Source organism: Coenobita brevimanus, chromosome 24 (genome assembly GCF_032717465.1).
Source record: "Coenobita brevimanus isolate Jiangsu-jjx chromosome 24, ASM3271746v2, whole genome shotgun sequence".
Lineage (NCBI taxonomy): Eukaryota > Metazoa > Arthropoda > Malacostraca > Decapoda > Coenobitidae > Coenobita > Coenobita brevimanus.
In genome coordinates, this window is record NC_136977.1 from 4,575,040 (window position 1) to 4,594,553 (window position 19,514).

Consider the following 19,514-nt stretch of genomic DNA (forward strand, 5'->3'; position numbering starts at 1 on the left):
CGGGTTCACCCTGTCTTAACGCCGCCTATGACCGTCAGAAGTGTGTCAACATGGCCGCACCACAGCAAGCAGATCCCCAGCCGAGGAATATTTTTCCGAAGAAAGGATGTGCTTAACAGCTCAGTGATGCTGAGCTTATCAGAGATACCGGCTAGACAGGGACGGTATTTTGTATGTCACCAATCTTGTGAGAGACGCCTTATCGAATGACACCAAGAGGAGAAACCCACTCACCCCGGAGCTTAAGGTCATCATAACACTACGTTATCTTGCTACCGGAAAAATGCAAATGTGCAGAGTTTGGGCTTTACAGTACTTGTAGGGCTAGCCCCAGCAGGTTAGGTTAATTATGGACGTCTAAAAAATATTAAATAATAAATAATTAAATATAATAAAATAATAATAATGGGATAGGTAAAGTTTAGACTGGTCGAAAAAATAATACTTTAGGTTAAGGTTAGTGTAAAAAAATATGAAAATATTAAATAAACCAGAAACAAATTATAGAAATATATAACTCAACCTAACCCAGATGAACTGGTTATTGTCCCATTGCTGTCCATAGCAATGAACATTTTCTTTAACTTTCCTTGGACTTAAGAAAATATTTGTAATGTAGGTTAAGTATATTATAATAAATAATGATATGAATAAAAAAAAAAATATATATATATATATATAATATAATTTAACCTAACCAAGTTTAGCCTAGCCAACAAAAAAATACTAATATGAAATTAGATGAAATTAATAAGGTAGGTTAAGTTTACACTAGTCAGACAGTGTTTTTGGTTACACACTTTTCAACGGGAATACGTTTCAGCGCATTTTCTCACAAACGAATTCCTATTTTACTATGTCTAACTTCCCCAAAAGTCGTAATATGAAGTTAAAACAATTTAAATCCAAGAAAATAATGCCAAGAACCTATTTTATTCCATAAATTTAAAGTTGACAAATTGTGAGCGGTGCGTTCTAGCAGCTGACGGTGTTGTTGGACTAGTGAGGTATGGCCGACGACTTCCGACGGCCATAAGACTGACTGTCATAAATTTGCTTAGTTATGACGGTTAGCTAGGGTCGACCATAAGCACTATGCAGAATACAGGCCCAGAACCAAGCATTCGCCCAAGATGTGAATACGATTGCCATCAGCAGTGCATAAATATTTTATCTAGAGTCGTGGAATATACTTAATAATTGTGAGATTGACTTCAGTATTATTAATAAAATCCTATTTTATAACAGTGGGAAATGGGTTAAGTATTATGATAATGATGACGATATCTTTAGGCTTCCCTCACCAAAGTGCAGCAGAAAGGGATGGGGGGCAGCTTACAAAAAATATCACATCTTTATCTTCTCACTTCACTCTACTTCCAAAATATTCAAGGTGACTTGGTATGTTTCCCAGCCCATGTGATCGAGACGGGATAAAAGTATCAGACATGCCACAAATGTGATGAATACGTAGCCTAGTAAAATGGTAGGAGAGCTTTTGCCTGTGAGTACAATAGTTTGGCTTTAACAAAACAACATGCCTAATCGAAATAGGCTAGTGTGTTCACAAAATAAAACACAGGACATCTTTTATGAATATTGTTATTTTACATATTTATCTAGTTCATACGGTTCTTACGGCTTAACTAACATTACATAAGAGAGCACAGTCTTGGCTACATATATGGACATTAATCACCACTGCCTCTCCTCATCTCTCCCTCCCACTCCAGGTCTCCAGGCCGCATTCTCGTGAACTTAGGAGGTTCCCTGGCATATCTTGTATAGTGATTTAACTTTCGGATATTATAACTTCACTCATTCACTTTGCATTTTATTCTCGTTACCGCCATACGATCTTAAATTACAAGGGAGTGTTTGAAGTAAGGGGGTTAGATTATGGCATTTAAGAACCTCACTGCGATTAATCTTTTTATTATTATTATTTTATAGAAAGCGAAGAGGAAGGAAAAACAAAATAAAAGAAATCCATACACCAGGTCACAGGCGCCCTCCATTCATCAAAGCAAGCTGTAACAGTGGAATAAAATCATCTGGCGGTAGCAGGAATAAAAAATAAAAGACATCCCCTTGGTGAAAAGGCTTGATATTGTCTTGTCTGTCGATGTATTAATCTTTTTGGTATCGATTTAAGTATGTGTAAAGAAAATAACATTAGCGTGTAAAAGAGAGGACTTACTGACTGGTTTACAGGACTCACAGAAACCAATAACCTGGTATGGGAGAGTATTTTAAGCCATATTCAACCCCTACCTGCCCCCTGTCCCTAGTGGAATGGCTGGACAGGAGGGGAAGCATAAGTGACCCCTGACCCACCACCTGTGACCCCTAAGACCGCCACCACCACCACCACCGTCCTGTCCACCCACGTCCCATCCACGACACGGAGGCTTCTTAATGACAACAGCAGGATTACCAAGTAGTGTACACTCAACCACACTTTATTTTACGCCAGTAGTCATCATCATACCTGTTACAAAATAGTCAAAAATGCATAACCATACCGGCTGTGTAATATCTCTTGAACTTCACTCTACCAGTTACAGGATACAAAAAACTTAATGCAAAATCATGCCAGCTTTATAATCAATTTCACCTTACCCGTTACAAGATAAAAATACTGAATGAAAAAAAAATACCAGCAGTGTCATCTGTTGCGTTTAATCCTAACTACTACAAGATAAAACACATTAAATTAAATCAGTGACGCCATACTTCCTCTTAAAGAATCCCATTTTAGGTTGGTCACGATACAGTGGATGTTTCTGTACTTTGGGAAACAAAATAAAAGCCAAACTAGCTGATTACTTCCCAACATTTGCTGGAAACTTTAAAAATGAGAAGAGGAGGAGGAGGTGAAGGAGAAGGAGAAGGGGAAGGGGGAGGAAGAAGAAGAGGAAATCTCAGACGTGTACTAAGATTTGTAATGTGAGACTCTCAGATTGGACTCTAACCATTGCGACGTTTCCATTCACGGAGGGATTCAACTGTGGCTTGTCCGATAATATACGTAGACTTCGGGTATTTGATCCTCGGTGGAGACGCCTTGATGATCGGCAGACCAGTGTAAGCAAACCCTGCAGGGAAATCGAAGTCCACCTGGTCCTGATAGTAATAGTAAGGGGAGGTGTAGCCGCCGGAAAGCTGGTTCGGTGTGTTTGGATAGTAGTAGTTGGGTCGGTAGTATGACTGCTGCCTCGTTTGCTGGGCCTCCAGCTCCCTCTGTAGTGCTGCCAGTTTCTCCTGTTGAAGTCGCAGCTGCTCCCTCTGCCGCTGTAACTGTTGCTGCTGCCTACGGTACGCCTCGAGATGTTGCTTCTGCTGTGCCGGGAAGTGCAGCTGCTGGTATGTCGTAAGAGCAGAGGGATTCAGCGGGGGAGGAATCTCGAACTCATCGGTGCCCTCGACAGCACCGGTAAATGCAGGAGCTCCAGCAATCTTGGAGACTGGGGTGTCGGGGCTGATGGGCAGGTCGTTCCCCAGTACACGGAAGCCCTTATTATCGGCTATATAGGAGCGAACCACCTGCCGGGGAAGATGTGGTCAGTACGCTTACAGCCAATCATGTTATCTGTACCTTACGTCACACAGCCGAGTGTAGAAACTTGAGACTATACTTGGCCCAGACTTCTGTCCCTCTGCAACCTATTTTCATGTAGCTCGGTGGCAAATAAGATTGTACTGCAGCTCTACACTCTTTCCCTGGCACATCATGACTAGATGCATTGCCTAGAATTAATCTAGCATTAAACCTCGGCAGTCATGATGGGGAGATGGCAGTTTTAAACCAAGTTCTAGTAAAACAAGTACAGCCTGCACATCATAATATAAACGGATAGCTTGCATATTATCATTTGTTTGTGAATCAGCGAGGTGACAAAAGAATTCGTAAAGCATCTTCAGTGATTTAATCTGCACATTACTCCTGAACTCTGTTACAGTATTAAAGGAAACTAACATAACACAAGTAACACAAAAGAGATGATAAACTTTAATAAGAAAAAATAAATAGCTAACGAAAAGGCGCAACGAAGCCTCCTATGCCGCCAGAAATACGGAGTTATGTCTACAATACCTGCTTGCCGCTGGGGTCGAAGTACCGATAGGACCCTACGACGGATCCATCAGGCTGCCGCACCTCCACCTTCGCGATGCCGTCCCCCGTGTTGTAGCCGTAGTTGTAGCGCCCCCCTGGTGTTCCGACGGCGTAGGCCCCTCTCTCCTGGGGAGCGGCTGCGTACACCACCCCGTCACGCCCCCACGCCCTCTGCACCCCCACACAAGCACACACCAGGAGCGGAAGTAGCTGTGTCTGCGGGAGAGAGAAAAGGCAGTGATAACTTAAACGTAATCTTGTGGCATCTATCTTTTGTCTGTCTACTGTCTGTCGTTCATCCCCCAAACACGAGTCAATCCGTCAACTATCAGGCTAATGAAAATGGTGTCATACCCTCGTCATGTGCTCGCTCATATATAATTCAACCAACCACCTTCTTCCCCTGTCACCTCTCAACCTCATCAGCTTCCATACCTAGCTCGGCCACACACTCATTACCATATCCATCCACCTTTCCTACCACGCTTTCTCCTACCTTCTAAATCACTCACATACACGCTTTCGCCACCCTGTTAACATTCATTCTCTCCACATGACCATACCACCTAAACACACTCTCCTCTATCCCATAATTACCAGACTTTTTTACTCCACATCCTTTGCGAATCATGTTACCTCCCATCCTGTCCACCTATCCACTCGATCCACTGCACGCTCCCCCCAATAACCCCATTTCCGCTGCTCTTCCAAACAACACATACAAAATAACTGATAATGGGGATGTTATAATTCTGGTTCAGCCTCCTCTTGCCCTGGTGAATCACGAAGGCCAAGGTCGATAGTCTTCCCCGCCTGCATGCCAAAAAAAAAAAAAAAAAAAAAAGGCGGGAAGGGAGGGGAAAACTAAAAAAGCTTCCTTCTCACCAGCTGCCATGGCATTTGTTTCATCCTATTGTTTACCCTGCTGGAGCGATGATGGCTTTTATTATGTTCTTTGATAACGCCAGACGATTTTATTCATCCAAATAACAGGAAAATAAAAAATATCTTACTTCTTACATGATACTGTGGTTTGCTTCTTATTAATACTCTAGACTCCCTCAGTACAATCGCGTGTTTTTTTTTTCTTTTATTTTTGTTACCGTCAGACTATTTAATTCTGTCTTAGGAAAAATATGTTCGTCGTAATGGGCTAGAATCTACCTGTACAGTAATATTCCCTGTGATCTTTTTTTTCAAACCCATTCTTAGTAAAGCAGTTAATGTGCAACATTTACTTTGATTTTCTGTTAAATTTTATTCTCTTTCCGTTAGATTATTTTATAATTAAGAAAAATCCTATTGTACTAAAAAGGGTTTACATAATTTCCTGTGATCATTTTAATTTAAAATATTTTATTCTTTGCTTCCTCCAGACGATTTCTTTAGCTCAGGAGAGATCTGTTTTACTGGAGGGATTTAATGGAGATTATTTCCGACCCTAAACAGAAAAAAGTCGTCCCCCGATTGCAAGAAATTAATAAAAAGTAATCGTACTGAAGAAGAAATTTAAAGTTCTCTCTAGCCCAATTTCCCCTGACTGCGTTGATCCTCTGGCTGAATAAAATCGTCTGGCGGTGACACGAACTAAATAAATGTCATCTATTGTTTCTAACCCCTTTACTACGAGGGAGCTGCTGCAGGGTTATGCAAAATTGTCCTGTGGAAGCAAGAAAACAAACGTCATCGTATTGAATGGACAAACAACAATAGTGAAATCAGTGCCATACTGACAGGTGAGAATGCAGGTTATTATTATTATTATTGGTAGTAGCAGTAGTAGTAGTAGTAGAAGTAGTAGTAGTAGCAGTAGTAGTTGTAGCAGTAGTAGTAGTAGTAGTAGTAGTAGTAGTAGTAGCAGTATCATTATTATTATTATTATTATTATTATTATTATCATCATCATCATCATCATCATCATCATCATCATCATCATCATCATCGGGGTGAATAAAATCGTCGGCAGGTATCGTGAATAAAAGCCGTCATCGTACTGAATGGCTTAACAACAGCAGTGAAACCAACGCCATCCCAACAGGTGAGAGGCAGTTTTTTTTTTTTTTTTTTTTTTTTTTTTTTTGAGGGTGGGTATAATTGTCGCGACCTTGGCCTTCACTGATTCATTCGGGCACGGGGAAGCTAAACCAGAATCATCATTAACATCAGCATCTTCATCATCGTCATCGTCATCATCTTCATCGTCAGCCACTGTCGTTTTTATCGTCGTCATCGTCATTGTCATTTTTATTGTTGTAGTTGCTATTTTCAACCTGAAGCATCATTATCATCATGTGCATCTGCATTTTTGTCGTCGTCGTCGTCGTCGCCACGTCGTCACTGTCCTTCCAATCATCATCATCATCATCATCCTCACTATCCTCAGTCGTCATCATATTAAAAACAGTCTGAGTTGGATTTATCTGTCTATTTGTGCGACTGACAAACCAAAATCAGACACCACCCTTTGACGACCTGGGATGGAGTTTCTTTACCTCACTCTGGTCGTACCTGGAACTGAATTAGGGATCTACACTTGCAAACAGACGGCTGCATATCGTAATCTAGGGAATGTGTGATGGGTGCTATCCTTGTCAGTTACGCAGATACGTTAGCAAACCTCCTATGGCCACGAAAATAAGAGAAATACCAGATCTGGGCGTGCGTGGGTGAGGGTGCGGCTGTGGGGCAAGTTTCAAGGCCGGGTTCTCTATGCTTATTGGGATTAAATAACAAACACACACACACACACACACACACACACACACACACACACACACACACACACACACACACACACAATTTCCTGTAGAATTCCTTAACCATGAAATCTTGGGTTCGATTCCCGGACCAACCATGGGACCTTTGGACAGGGTCTCTCTACCACGATCTGTTCTTGGCTAGATATGAAAGAAGGACCTCGATTTGCAAAGTGATGGTTGCGTGTTGCAGTCTGGGGGGATGTTTGTTGGGTGCTTTTCTTGGCAGTTACGCTTGCAGATTTTCCAGCAATTATTTTTACATTTTTATTTATCGGCGGCTTTTCCCTGATTTAATAATTTCGAGAGCTTTTGCAACGATAAATGGCAAGCGTGTCCAATTGCGAGGGTAGTATTCAGAAAGTTAATTCAGACTAAGTAGCGTTTAAAATTCTTTGTTAACATTTTCATCTACACTAAACAAACGTATGATCATTTACGTATCACTCTTAAGCTTTGTTACTGTGGGAAGAACAATGTCGCATATTCCCACCTCTCTTGTCTTTCCTGCAAATACAAATATTGGTTAAGAGAAGACTATTATTGTACGGGTAAGAGTGACATGGGTAAGACAAAAAATAATTCATACCAATATTAAACTACTACGGAGACTCTTTTCGTGATTTTTTTTTTTTTTTTTGAGTCCCCAGATCTTAATCCCGCGAATCCAGGTGACGCCTGTTTTTTATTTAATTTTTGCTGTTACCATACGAGTTTATACAGATTTAGGAAGGCCTCTCATACTCAAGGGATTTAATCAAGCTTTATCTGCCTCCGTTTGAAAGTCTCTGCTAAGTTGAGCAAAGTAAGAAAGTCGTGTCCGGAGTGAAGCGGTTTACGCGACGACCTTGAGCTGGTAACCTCCCACATGGGAGTCAGGTCCGGCACCTCCCACACTGCCCTACATGGTCACTGCCGAACCGGGTAGGCCTGGACAGCTGGGGGCTCAGGTTAAAAGCGTTCAATTGCACACGTATCATCAACTGCCTGACGTAAGTAGGAAGTGTCTTTGTGGGGAAGGGTAAGGAGAGGGAAGAGCAGGTTCCATCCAAGACTTACCATTAATCCCTTGCAACTATGGCCAGTTTTTGCACAAAGGACAAGAGCAACCCTTCACTGTCTCTTATTTTACGATGCTAATTTAAAAACAATCTTACAATCCTGTCGTAAGTATGGCTCGTTTTTGTAGAATGGGCAGAGCAGTGTTTTCCTGTTTCTTGTCTTAGGACGTCATTCACAAACAAATATACCATCAACAACTAGCGATAAGTAATTTTTTTTTTCTTCTAGGATGGGCAAGAAAAAAACAATACAGATTCTTTCCATGCCTCTACGACGCTGATTCGCACACAAGCTTACGATCAATTCCCGGTCGTAACTAAGGATCGTCTTGGCAGAATGGACAAAGCAGGGACAGGCAGCACCTTCCCATGTCTTCTTGCTTTCCTTGCGATGACAAATCTTAGTTGCGACGGGAATTTGATCTTAAGTCTCTATGAATCCCGACCTTTGTTTACCCTGGCCACACCCTCCGGGCTCTGCTTTTTGCCCAGGCTGGGACTGGTTCACGACGCATCGCATGCTGGCTTTTTCACAATGCTTCCTAGAAAAAAAAAAAAGGGGGGGGGGGTTAGCGCATCTTTACTACACATACTGTACATTCCTTGAACACGCCAAGAATGCGGCTGGCTTCCTGTAGTCGGTTTGTTTTCATTTGACAGGACTGGGCCACTCCCACAAACTGAACAATAATCCGTGCTTGCATGAGACAGTTATGACGTAGGAATAAGTTTCTTTGGTTCTTGGTTGAATGAACAGTCCACTCTGACAACTCGTACTCTTGATCTTCAATTCAGCTGAGAGAAGTTAAGGATCTTTGTAAGGTTAAAGTGAAAGTGATATAATCAACTTCATTTTGCCAAGGGAACATTAACGAAAGACTCATAAAAACAAACACGATTAGCTATCTAGCACAGCTAAGATTTATGCTGGGAGAAGGAGAAGTGAATGACAGTGGAGAATGTTGCGTGTCTTTCTTAAAACGTTGATTCGTAAGCAGATTTTTGTTTTTTCCACTTCCAAGTTGTATTCGACGTCTTTACAGAAGGGACAAATTAGGATCTTCATAGCTCCTGTTTTTCCAGCACAAATATGTAATAGTTACGAACGCATTATCTGAAATTATGTTGAACTCTTCAGCCCAAGCTAACTCAGTCTTCCAGTTTCCGTCTTGACTTTGTGATTATCTCTCGAAGTGATGGCGTGTTCTCAAGACCAGCCTGAAGGTGGGAAGCCATCAAGGTCAGTTTTTACCCACGGCAGTTTCATCCCACCATCCTCTTCCAGACCAGCGCAACGACACGCGATTCTCTTATTTACGACTTATATTAAACACCTTTAGCAGCCAAAAAGGAGAAGGTTTAGGTCAGTGTATATCGAGTGTTCTCAGGTCTTTAAGGCTGACAATAATTATCGTTTTTTTTTTTTTCTTTAAGGATGACGATTTTCCATTTTATTCGACCTACTGTCAGTGTTATATACATACTCGTATATATATATATAAACGGAAAGAGCTTAAGATACTCATCAATAACTTTTTAACTCCTTCAGTCCGAAGACTTATCTATAATCTTTTCTTGCCACTTCCTGTTTATTTAATTCGGCATCTTTTCCAACTGAACAGGTTAGACGAAGTCTTCATTAACTTTTCTTTTTCTCTAGTAGGGGCACTTCTACACTTAACTGAGCATGTGGTTGCAGAAGAAATATACCACAAAAGAATCATCGTACTGAAGGGGTTTATAAATACCTCTATGACTAAAGCTCACCAAACATTCTGTAGCTCCTTCAATAGTTATTTTTATTCTCTCTCTCTCTCTCTCTCTCTCTCTCTCTCTCTCTCTCTCTCTGCTGACAGACGGAAGCCATAGTGTTTCAGTCATTACCGGTTTCGCCTCCCGATATGCGTTTACAGCCGCGGACATAAATAATGGTCGACTTCTTAACGGGGGAAAAAAAAAAAAAAAAAAAAAACATACGAGTACAGTGAGCAATGACTCTCGAAACCCAACGATGCGATATTCAAATCCCACCCAGCATTTCAGAATATCAGGTATGCGTTTCAAAATCGATCGAGTTATAACTGGAGTGAACATACTGATCGTACTTGTATTGTGATCTATGGGTAGGAGTCTGTCGTCTAGGTCAGAGCTCAATCTATGGCAGATATTTAAAGTGAGCGCTGAAGGTATGTCCTTTGTAAGCTTGAACATTTTCTCACCCTCTAGGTTCACAGCAATGGGGTAAATACTCCGAAACACAGATATGCAATCCAACATTCCCATTATCACTTGCACTACTCACTAGACCTGTTGCCACTACCGATACCCCTTTCTGATTCTGCATGGTGAGCATGAGAAGGGGTTAATTAAGGCTATCGCTCTCTCTTCGATGAGTAGGGCTGGTCCTCCACTTGACCTCACGCGGACTTGCACAAATACTGCCAGACGATTTCACCAAGATTAAAAATATGTTCATGGTGACTGTGTAGAGGTCGACATGGTAACGAAGATACAGCGATCGTCCCTAAATTGTCGTGTCCACATGTTGTAATTTCCTTGTGACTGAATGACAAAAAAGAGCACTAGAAAAGGCTACTTGAAACGAGAAATCACGAGAAATCGTATGAAGCCATGATACTCACGAAGGTGCTCATGGTAACCGTATAGGGATCGTTGTGGTGAGGGAGAGGCGGGTTTTTATCCTTGTCCTGTCATGCCCACACACTTAATGACAAAAAATAACGTCAAAACAAAAGCTAATTATAACGGAGAATTACTCAAAAATGTGTTACTTACGGCGGTGTTCATGGCGACTGCGTAGGGAGCGGTGTGTAGAGGGAGGGCACAGTGTTGTCCTTATATCGTCATGCCCACGCACTTCTCTTGCCCCTCCAATAGCCCCGCCCCTCCTGCTACTACGCCTCTTACACCCTGCCCCGCCCTGCCTCACCCTGCCTTACCCTGCTTTGCACTTCCTCATCCTGTCGAACCCTACCCCACTCAACATCATCCTGCTTGACTTTTTTTTCACATTGTCTTACCTTACTCTGTCTTACCCTGCCTTACCCTGCCTCTCCCTGCCTTGCACTTCCTCATCCTGTCCCACTCTGCCTTACCCTGCCTCACCCTTTTTTTACACTGTTTCGCCCTATCTTACCCTATCTTACCCTGCCTTACCTTGCCTCACCCTGTCAGGCATCCCACACTGCTTCACCCTACCGTGCCTCACTCTTTCTCACGCTCTTAGTGTCTTACTCTGCCTCACACTATTTCACTCTCCACCCTGTCTCAAACTGTCTAATCCTGTTTCACCTTGTCTCAGCCTACCTCACCCTGCCTTACCTTGTCTCTCCCTCTCACAGTGTCTCGCCACCCTTTCCCACTTTGTTTCACACTACCAAACAGCCTCACCCCGTCTTACTCCCCCTCAATACTGTCCCTCTCACCCACCTTGCCCCACCCTATCTTACTCTCTTACCTTGCCTCACCCTACCAACCCTGCCTCACTCTATCCCACACTGCCTCACCCTGTCTCACCACCCCAAAACTGTCTCACACTGACTTCCTGCTACGCCCCGCCCCACCCTGCCCCACCACCCTATAACTGTCTCTGGCTGTCATCTTGCCTCACCATACCACACACCCTGTCTCACCCTGCCACATACTTTGTCCGAGAGTCTGACCGGCCCTAAAACTGTAAATACTAGCTACACTCAACAGTCAACCCCTTCAGTCCAAGTACGTTCCTTTTATTTTTACTCCCGTTATCTCCGGAGGATTTGGGTCAATTTTCAAAAGGCCTTTTAACTAGAGAGATAAAGATAAGAATTCCATCAACCCAGTCTCTAATAAAGGTAATTCTTAGGTTAAACAAAACAGTCCAGAGGTAGAAAGAAAAAAACAATAAAGGCAACTCATCGCAACCTGAAGACGCCATGTGTGTGTGTGTGTGTGTGTGTGTGTGTGTGTGTGTGTGTGTGTGTGTGTGTGTGTGTGTGTGTGTGTGTGTTATTAAGAAGGTTTATAGCAATGCCTATCGACCGCACAATGGCCATTAACCCCTTCAGTCCGATGACATTTTGGGTTGCGTTCTTGCTGCCACCAGACGATATTTGTTCAATTTAGGAAGGATCTCTGGCAAAAATGAAGCTAATGAAGGCTGGGCTGTATCAGTTCGAAAATTCTCTCGTAAGCCCAATAAAATCATCTAGAAACAGTAAGAATAAAGTGAAAAATGCGTCATCGAACAGAAGGATTTATGCCAGACAATTAGTTTTTTGCCGCATCAGTCTTGTCAATACGATCCACAACAGTCAATGTTACATACAGGTCCCCAACTGCACTTTCTGGATGACGAGGAAAGAGGCTTTAACAAACTTTCTCCTACAGTCTGACCGGCCCAAGAATGCATATCAACTACCGGTAATACCAGACGATTTCATGGAGGTTAATAGAGAGCCTTGGTAGTGAGGGGGTTAACGAAGGCTGTATCGACTGTAACTAACCCCCTCCAGTTCGATAGGTCCCGCCTGAGCTAAATAACATCGTCAGCAGGGAGCAAGAAAGAAATGAAAACGAATCCATCATACTGAAGTGTCATTCCATCAGCCTAATGACGTACTTTTTATACTCGTACTATTGTAATCTTGCTACAAACAGGCGATATTTCGAGTTCTCGGCTTTGGAAGGATTTTTGCTTAAACGGATTAATTAATGCTGCATCTGACTGTTCCTTCCTCAAAGTCTATCCTGAGCTATAGTAAATAATAATAATAATAATAATAATAATAATAATAATAATTAGGTGGTGATAATTAGGAGATGACATTCCGTATTTAGGAGCAAGTTCTCTAGTGGACACTGTAAAGCCGTTTTCTGTTTAGATTCTTCATGAATCGTGCACTATAAAGCCGTTTTCTGTCCATTCATTCATTTAGAGTCCTTATTAGCCATCCACTGTTTAGCTGCTTTCTGTCGCATTTATTTAATCAGATCCTTTTTTTAACCATCCACTGCAAGGTACAATACTCTGAAGAACACTGTCACCGAAGGCCATGAGAGCAAAGAGACTCACTGATGCATGCTTGGGGTAGAACGATCGTACAAAATCATTAAGGAAATATGATCCTACATCAAGCATTTATCTGGTGCACCGCCGTTTCTCATCTATATCTAAATGAGAAAAAAAAAAAACATCTCGGGAGCCAAGGTTGTTAATTTCAGAGTTAGATTTCGCACCAACCTTATGGCCTCGTATCAGTGAAGTCAGGTTTTTCTTTTTAATGCAAGGAAGAAGGAACAAAAGGCCAGAAGCCCACAAGGTTCTTCCCTCCAAGAACAAATAAATAAATAAAGAGAGAGAACCGTACATATTCTGATGCAAACTGTCCAATCCTTTGGGGCGAGTAAAAGCTGGAAGAGTACTCCATTTCGTAAAACCAATTCAACCTGGAAGAAAACGAACTGTTTGAACCGTAACAGAAAACTGGTAATTTGAGGTGCACTGACTTAAATGTTGCAGGGTTGTTGCCCCTCTTCCTCAATGGCTTTCGGCGACCAGTGTTGGAGTTTGTATTGAATGATAAATAAAGAATATAATTTTCTTAATGTAGCTATACAATTACACTGGTTATGAAACTACTTTACCTTCGCTGCTTAGAGAAATCCAGGCACTCAAAGGTTTCCAAGATCTATCCCGAGTAATCCTTTCTATGTACACAGTAATATTTTTTTTTAGTTAACACCGGAAGATTTTGTTCAGTCCTAGCAATTAGAGTTGTTATTGTTGCTGTGACCCCAAACCGTAAACCCGGAGGACTACAACCTGAAGCTTCCTTTCTCCTGCGGTTCACCATCTTCCTTTCGAGGGATTGGGAAGCTAAAGATCACATAAATATTAAGTACAGGAAATGTGGAGATTTCATTACTTCCGCAACAGAACATCAGTTCCATTTCGTTCTTGCTACTACTAGACGATTTTCTTCAGGTGGGGAGATTTTGTGTGACCCAGGTAGAAAAGGTTAATGAAAGCTACATCCAACCCCCCTCTAACTGGAAAACCGATTCTTAAGCTGAACAATATCGTCTGGTGGTAACAAAAATAGTAAAAAAAAAATTGTTCCAGCTGAAGGGGTTTATGATACAATATGCATCAGTCCAATCCCTTCACCCTGAGGGCATTAACTTCGTTCTATTCTCGGTACCACTTGACATTTCTCTATTTATTTTTCATTTATTATTAATTTATTTATCAATTTATTTATTTATTTTGTGGTTTGGATATCTTCCACAACAGATGATATTAATGATCACAAATTCAAACTCTCTCCATATCAGACCGAGAGTTACCTTTCTCTCTCTCTCTCTCTCTCTCTCTGACAACCACTTTCCTTCTGTCTACATTAGCTTTCAAAAACTCCACAAAATTCTACACTAGTCTACAAAGTTCCTGTTCAGTAACAACAAGCAGGTTCTTCACCCTTCACCATTCACCACCACCTTCACCTCTCTCTCTCTCTCTCTCTCTCTCTCTCTCTCTCTCTCTCTCTCTCTCTCTCTCTCTCTCTCTCCACAAGTCGAGTTATAACCTCTCATAACCCCATCCATGTATACTGTATTTTGAACAGCCATGGGGCCTCACACATCCTTGTGTCCCTCCACCACTTCATCACTCACTCAGACATCTACCTACTCTTACACATGATTCACTGCCATCATCTTTATAGCCTTCAAGAGCTTTCCAGTCACACCTTACATACGTGAAACCTTCAACAATCATTCCATATTACTTTTTTTTCTTCAGAGACCCACAAAAATGCCATAAACTAATAATCTCTCTCACATTCTGTCTCCACTAGGTGGCGTTTAAGATATTTAATCCACACATCCCCATTCATCACTCACTAGGCATTCTGTTGTTTTCATTCCATACCTTCTCTATAGTTATTATTACGAACGAGCGATGTCTAATCTCAGTTAAGTTTGGAAATGAGGGGCCCGACGGTCACGCTAAGCAGAAGCTAACATCTTTACTTTTATGTGAAGTAGTGTTGAAATTCTTTCTGCATGCGATACATTCATTCAAAATTTTTTTTATCAACTAAATCTCATCCATAGAGGCGATGGAATCCCTTGGAATCTCGAGTTTTCCGAAGGGGTGCGGCTCTAATCGGTGAAAGCCTCAATTACGGTACCAAATTATAAAAGATTTTCCGTTGTAACACTTGCGTTTTTTGGCATCAGCTCTAGTATGTAACAGGGAAATTGTGATAACATGACGTCTGCTCGCTCGTCACGCGCTTACAAAACGCACTTCACTGGTTATTCTTTATACGGTGTCGTAACAAGAGGGGTACCCTAGGTGGCGCTGCCCACCACATGCCTGTCCATCCCAGTGGTTGCGATAAATTTCCGGGGTATATTCCCGACCTGCTCTAGAAAGGTCCCCTTGGTCCAACCCATACTCAGGCTTGGTCATCCCTGGCCACCTCATCTTCAAATACCTAGCAATGCCTCTGTCCACATACCTCTCCGGTAACACTTAGCACACTTATACCACGATAAATTTTGCACTCATTACAATCATCTTTATTGCTCTACAAAGACAATCACAGCCTTCTTCCGCTTCACTGGTGCTACTCTATTCATTTAAGTTTTCTTGCATATCTTCAACGGACATTTCATTCCACTCTCTCCACTACACTTCATCAACTTCGCATATCACCTCATCAACATTTTATGCCTTCCTGTTCTTTAACAACTTCACAGCATTCTTCACCTCTGCTTGTGTCACATCTTCAGGTACGACATTACTTTTAACATTGTTCTCTTTATTAATCTCACGTGCTTCTTACGATATATCCCATCTTACCTTCATTTCAACTCCTATCTTGCATCTACCCTAAACATTCCTTTCTCTCTTCTTTCACTGCTCTTTCAATCTCCTCACCCCAACAAGCTGTACCTATCTTACTAGCCATTACTCCCACAGCACCACACGCAGCTCATAGCACTCCTGACCAAACATTCACTCAAAGCAGTCAACAAATTCCAAAATCCGTGTATTCCTAGTTCACTGACTCTAACTCCCTCACTGGCTTAAGCTCATTTTCATTTCCGAGCTTCACCAGTTTCAGTCTTTCACTCTGAATACTCCTCTTTCATCTTTATCCATCACGCTCCGCTCATTTTTACTTTACATACCACAGTCATATGATCAGATAAACAAAGGAATTATAACCACATTTAGATAAGTTATTTTACTGGCACCTCCCTTCCACACACACACACACACACACACACACACACACACCAAAAAATAAATAAATAAATAAATAAGTGTGAGCAAAATTCTTTCCTTTCAACAAACTGTGGCACCGTGGTAACTAAACTTCGTGTCGACATCACTCTCGAGCATCCTCTCTGATATACAACTTCAAATTAGGAGGAAGAGCATCCCAGCGGGAAGCAGCGGTGGGTCAAATGATAATCCATCGTGTTATACAAAATTGCTTTACTCGATGATAATAATAATAATAACATAAATCACAAGTCTGTACACCGGAACTGTAAACTAGGTAGCGACCAACCCAAGTGGGAGATTGGGCTCTGTCGCTACACCTCGCCAGAACCCGCCCCTACCTCCAGCACCCAGGCCAGGATGGGTGTGGAGGGGGGAGAGAGGAAGAGGAAGAGAGAGGGGAAAAGAGAGAGGGAAAAGAGAGAGGGAAAACAAGTAGAGAGTAGGAAAGGAGAGGGGGGGGAAAAGAGAGGGAGGGGGAAAGGCGAATGTGGAAAAGAGGACAAGGCACTAAGATCCGAGAAAGCAGAAGGAGAGAAAGAGAGGGGGCACTGTGGAAAATGGGTGGAAAGAGATGGGAAGGAGTAGTACTGAAGATGAATAACAGATGTGAGAAGAGACGGGGGTAAACAGAGAGAGGACGGGACTGTATGGGAGTGAGGACAGAGAGGGAAGCAAGTGGGAGTGAGGACAGTGTGGGAAACGAAAGCTAAAGAAAACGTTAATGAGATGGGAAGTAGAGTTACAAGAAGGAAGTAGAAGACAGAGAGAGGTGTCGTAAGGATATTTTGCAGCTGAGTGCTTGAAAAGGAGGAAACGGAGTTAAGGAAGTAGCACAGCGGTGAAGATGTGCTGTGAGGAATTATGCAGTGTCAATCACAGGCTCCGCAGCAGCTTCGGTCTTTTCAGCGGTAGCGGGGGCCAGGACGTAGGGGAGGGGGAGGCCAGAGTAGGGGGTGATTCCAGCAACTGTGGGGAGAGCGGCAACCTGGGAGTAAGCCACGCCATACTGGGGCACCTTATGAGTGACGACCTGGGTACTAGTCTTCACCACAGGGGTACCAGGCACGTAAGACACACCCACAGGCACGGTCCTCTGGCCAATGATGGGGGACTGCACGGCGTACGCGTGGGCCTCGTGGGTGGAGTACGCGAAGTTGCCTCCCAGACGGTGGCTCTGGATGATGGCGGAGTCGTGAGAGGGAACGCGGTAGGCCACGGGGGCACCCACCAGCACCTGACCAGCGGCACACGCGGCCAGTGCCAACACGACCAGCACCTGAAGAAGAGGAGAAGGGGTTTATCCTCACCTGAGCAATATTCTAAAGGTCGTATCTATGAGCACTCCTAAGCTTAGATTTTGTATCAGATTGTACAAAAGGTACGTTATTTCGAAAGACTGTTACTAATAAGTCTTGCTGAGCAGCCTTACGAGAACAATGGATATTACACAATTAAAACCTATCTAATGTAACCTAACTGTGAGACCACCATACTTTTATTTATTCTCCTTTTCCAGGGTTAGGACTGAAGGATGCCAAGGTTACGAGAGAAAAGTCCAAAGATTAGGAGCGAAAGATGTCAAGTTTAGGGTCAAGAGATGCCAAGGTTACGACCAGTAGGCTCCTACGTTAAATAAATCGTCTGCAGATGGCAAGAATAAGATAAATAAGGCTTCTCTGACTGAAGGGATTAAGATGAATGGAACAATAAAATAGAAGCATTTTCCACACCTCACAAATTAATGTCCTGAAACACTAACGCAGACCTCTCTCTTATTCATCAATGGCGTTTCCTTGTTAGTAATGTCAAGCCGATCTAACAGAACATGCCTTACTAATATATTTGGGGGCGGCTGTGAAGCATAATGATTCTCTTGGAAACAGTGGAGAGCCTCGTCATATTAAAGTCAGAATCGGACGTATTCAGACGCAAGGTGTCAGATCGCACAGGCCGGGGTAAATGTTGGAAGACGTGCACCTCCTTCACATGACCACGTTCTAGGCATTTCGTTTCTTATCGTCACCTTCACTGTGTCTGGCACAGGAAACCGAAATGTCTAGAACTTGGGACTGTGCTTATTCCAGCTTTTACCCGACCTACATGATCGGACAATTTGCGTCAGAATATGTCCGATTCCGACCGTAGTGTGACGCAAGGCCCATACACACCGGAGTGACAAGGTCCTTGATCAGAGATTTTTATCGTCGCTGGTCATTAAACAGAATTCAGAAATTAAACTGCACTGTTTTCTTACTCCTAAGGAATAATTTAGTTAAGCTATAACTACCTAGTTTTTCCTAACTTAACTGTATGTTGCTGAAAAATACTATTTCCGAACAAAAATGCTACACATCAATTCTTTGTTCCACTGCTGAATACAGTAAATATATACATTTGCGTCATTCAGTAATTCCTTACTCTTCGCTGATTTTGTCAGTCTTCTTGGCATATAGAGTTCTTACGTAATTCAATCTTAATGATATACGAGTATTATTTGTTGGTTTGGTGCCACTGATATAGGTGAAGGATGGTTGTAGAAGCAACAAAAGAAAATGAAGTGTAGGCAGGTGGGAGAAACAAGAGGAATAAGGGTAGGTTTATACTTATCTGAAAATGGCAGATGATACTCACAGACTTCATGGCGGGAGAGGATGGGTAGAAACAGCCGGTGTACAGAGCTTGTGCTGCCTGGCCGTGGAGACCCGCCTTATGTAGCTGCGGCGGTGTGACGTCACGCTGGGTGGGGCCCGGACACGCCCTGTGGGAAGAAGGTCCGGCCTCGCGAGGACGACCCCACCACCACCACCCCACCGGACATTTTCACTCTTGTTTACTCTGTCTGAATTCTTGATCAGTAACTTTCCCAGCTACTCTGTCTGGGACCCCTAACTTCCACGGTTCATTCCACTGACTTCATAACCACCAACGTGCCAACTTCACTCTTGCTTGACTTCATCATTAGCTTTCCTTACTGCTTACTCTGACTTCTTGATGATTCACTTCCATAAAAGAACGCAGAAATCCGAGTCGTCGTAGGGGCTAGTATAATAAAAATAATAATGAAAAACACAGAAACCCAAGTCTGATAACCTGCAAAACTTGCCCCATCTAAAGAAATCTGAATAAAAAGGAAACCCAAACCAGTTTCGAGATGCATGTATACACTGCATTTAGAGGACAGGGATTCCTAGGCAGTGGGAAAGACAGAGAAAGACAGTTCTTGAGTTGACGAGTTGTGAATATGAATGAGAGTACCGGTTAACTCTTGAATAAGAAAG

General features: G+C 42.6%; 2 protein-coding genes across 2 annotated transcripts; both read right to left on the reverse strand.

Annotated features, from left to right (window-relative positions):
- Positions 1 to 2,887: 2,887 nt before the first annotated feature.
- Positions 2,888 to 15,411, reverse strand: LOC145393537 (uncharacterized). Its single transcript, XM_080267688.1, has 3 exons — positions 15,316 to 15,411; positions 4,097 to 4,333; positions 2,888 to 3,546 (listed from the first exon to the last, which is right to left on the reverse strand). The coding sequence occupies exons 1-3, from the start codon at positions 15,409 to 15,411 to the stop codon at positions 2,971 to 2,973; spliced, it is 909 nt and encodes a 302-aa protein (XP_080123814.1). The 3' UTR covers positions 2,888 to 2,970.
- Positions 15,412 to 17,095: 1,684 nt separating this feature from the next.
- LOC145393538 (uncharacterized) lies at positions 17,096 to 18,900 on the reverse strand. Its single transcript, XM_080267689.1, has 2 exons — positions 18,868 to 18,900; positions 17,096 to 17,512 (listed from the first exon to the last, which is right to left on the reverse strand). Exons 1-2 carry the CDS (start codon positions 18,874 to 18,876, stop codon positions 17,096 to 17,098), a joined length of 426 nt encoding a protein of 141 aa, XP_080123815.1. The 5' UTR covers positions 18,877 to 18,900.
- Positions 18,901 to 19,514: the final 614 nt, after the last annotated feature.

Coding starts and splice junctions, on each gene's coding strand:
- LOC145393537 (XM_080267688.1), bottom strand. CDS start 15,411: ATGACCAAGCCTGAGTATGGGTTGGACCAAGGGGACCTTTCTAGAGCA. Junction 4,334..15,315: donor GCAACCACTGGGATGGACAG/GCATGTGGTGGG, acceptor TCTCTCCCGCAG/ACACAGCTACTTCCGCTCCT. Junction 3,547..4,096: donor TCGACCCCAGCGGCAAGCAG/GTATTGTAGACA, acceptor CTTCCCCGGCAG/GTGGTTCGCTCCTATATAGC.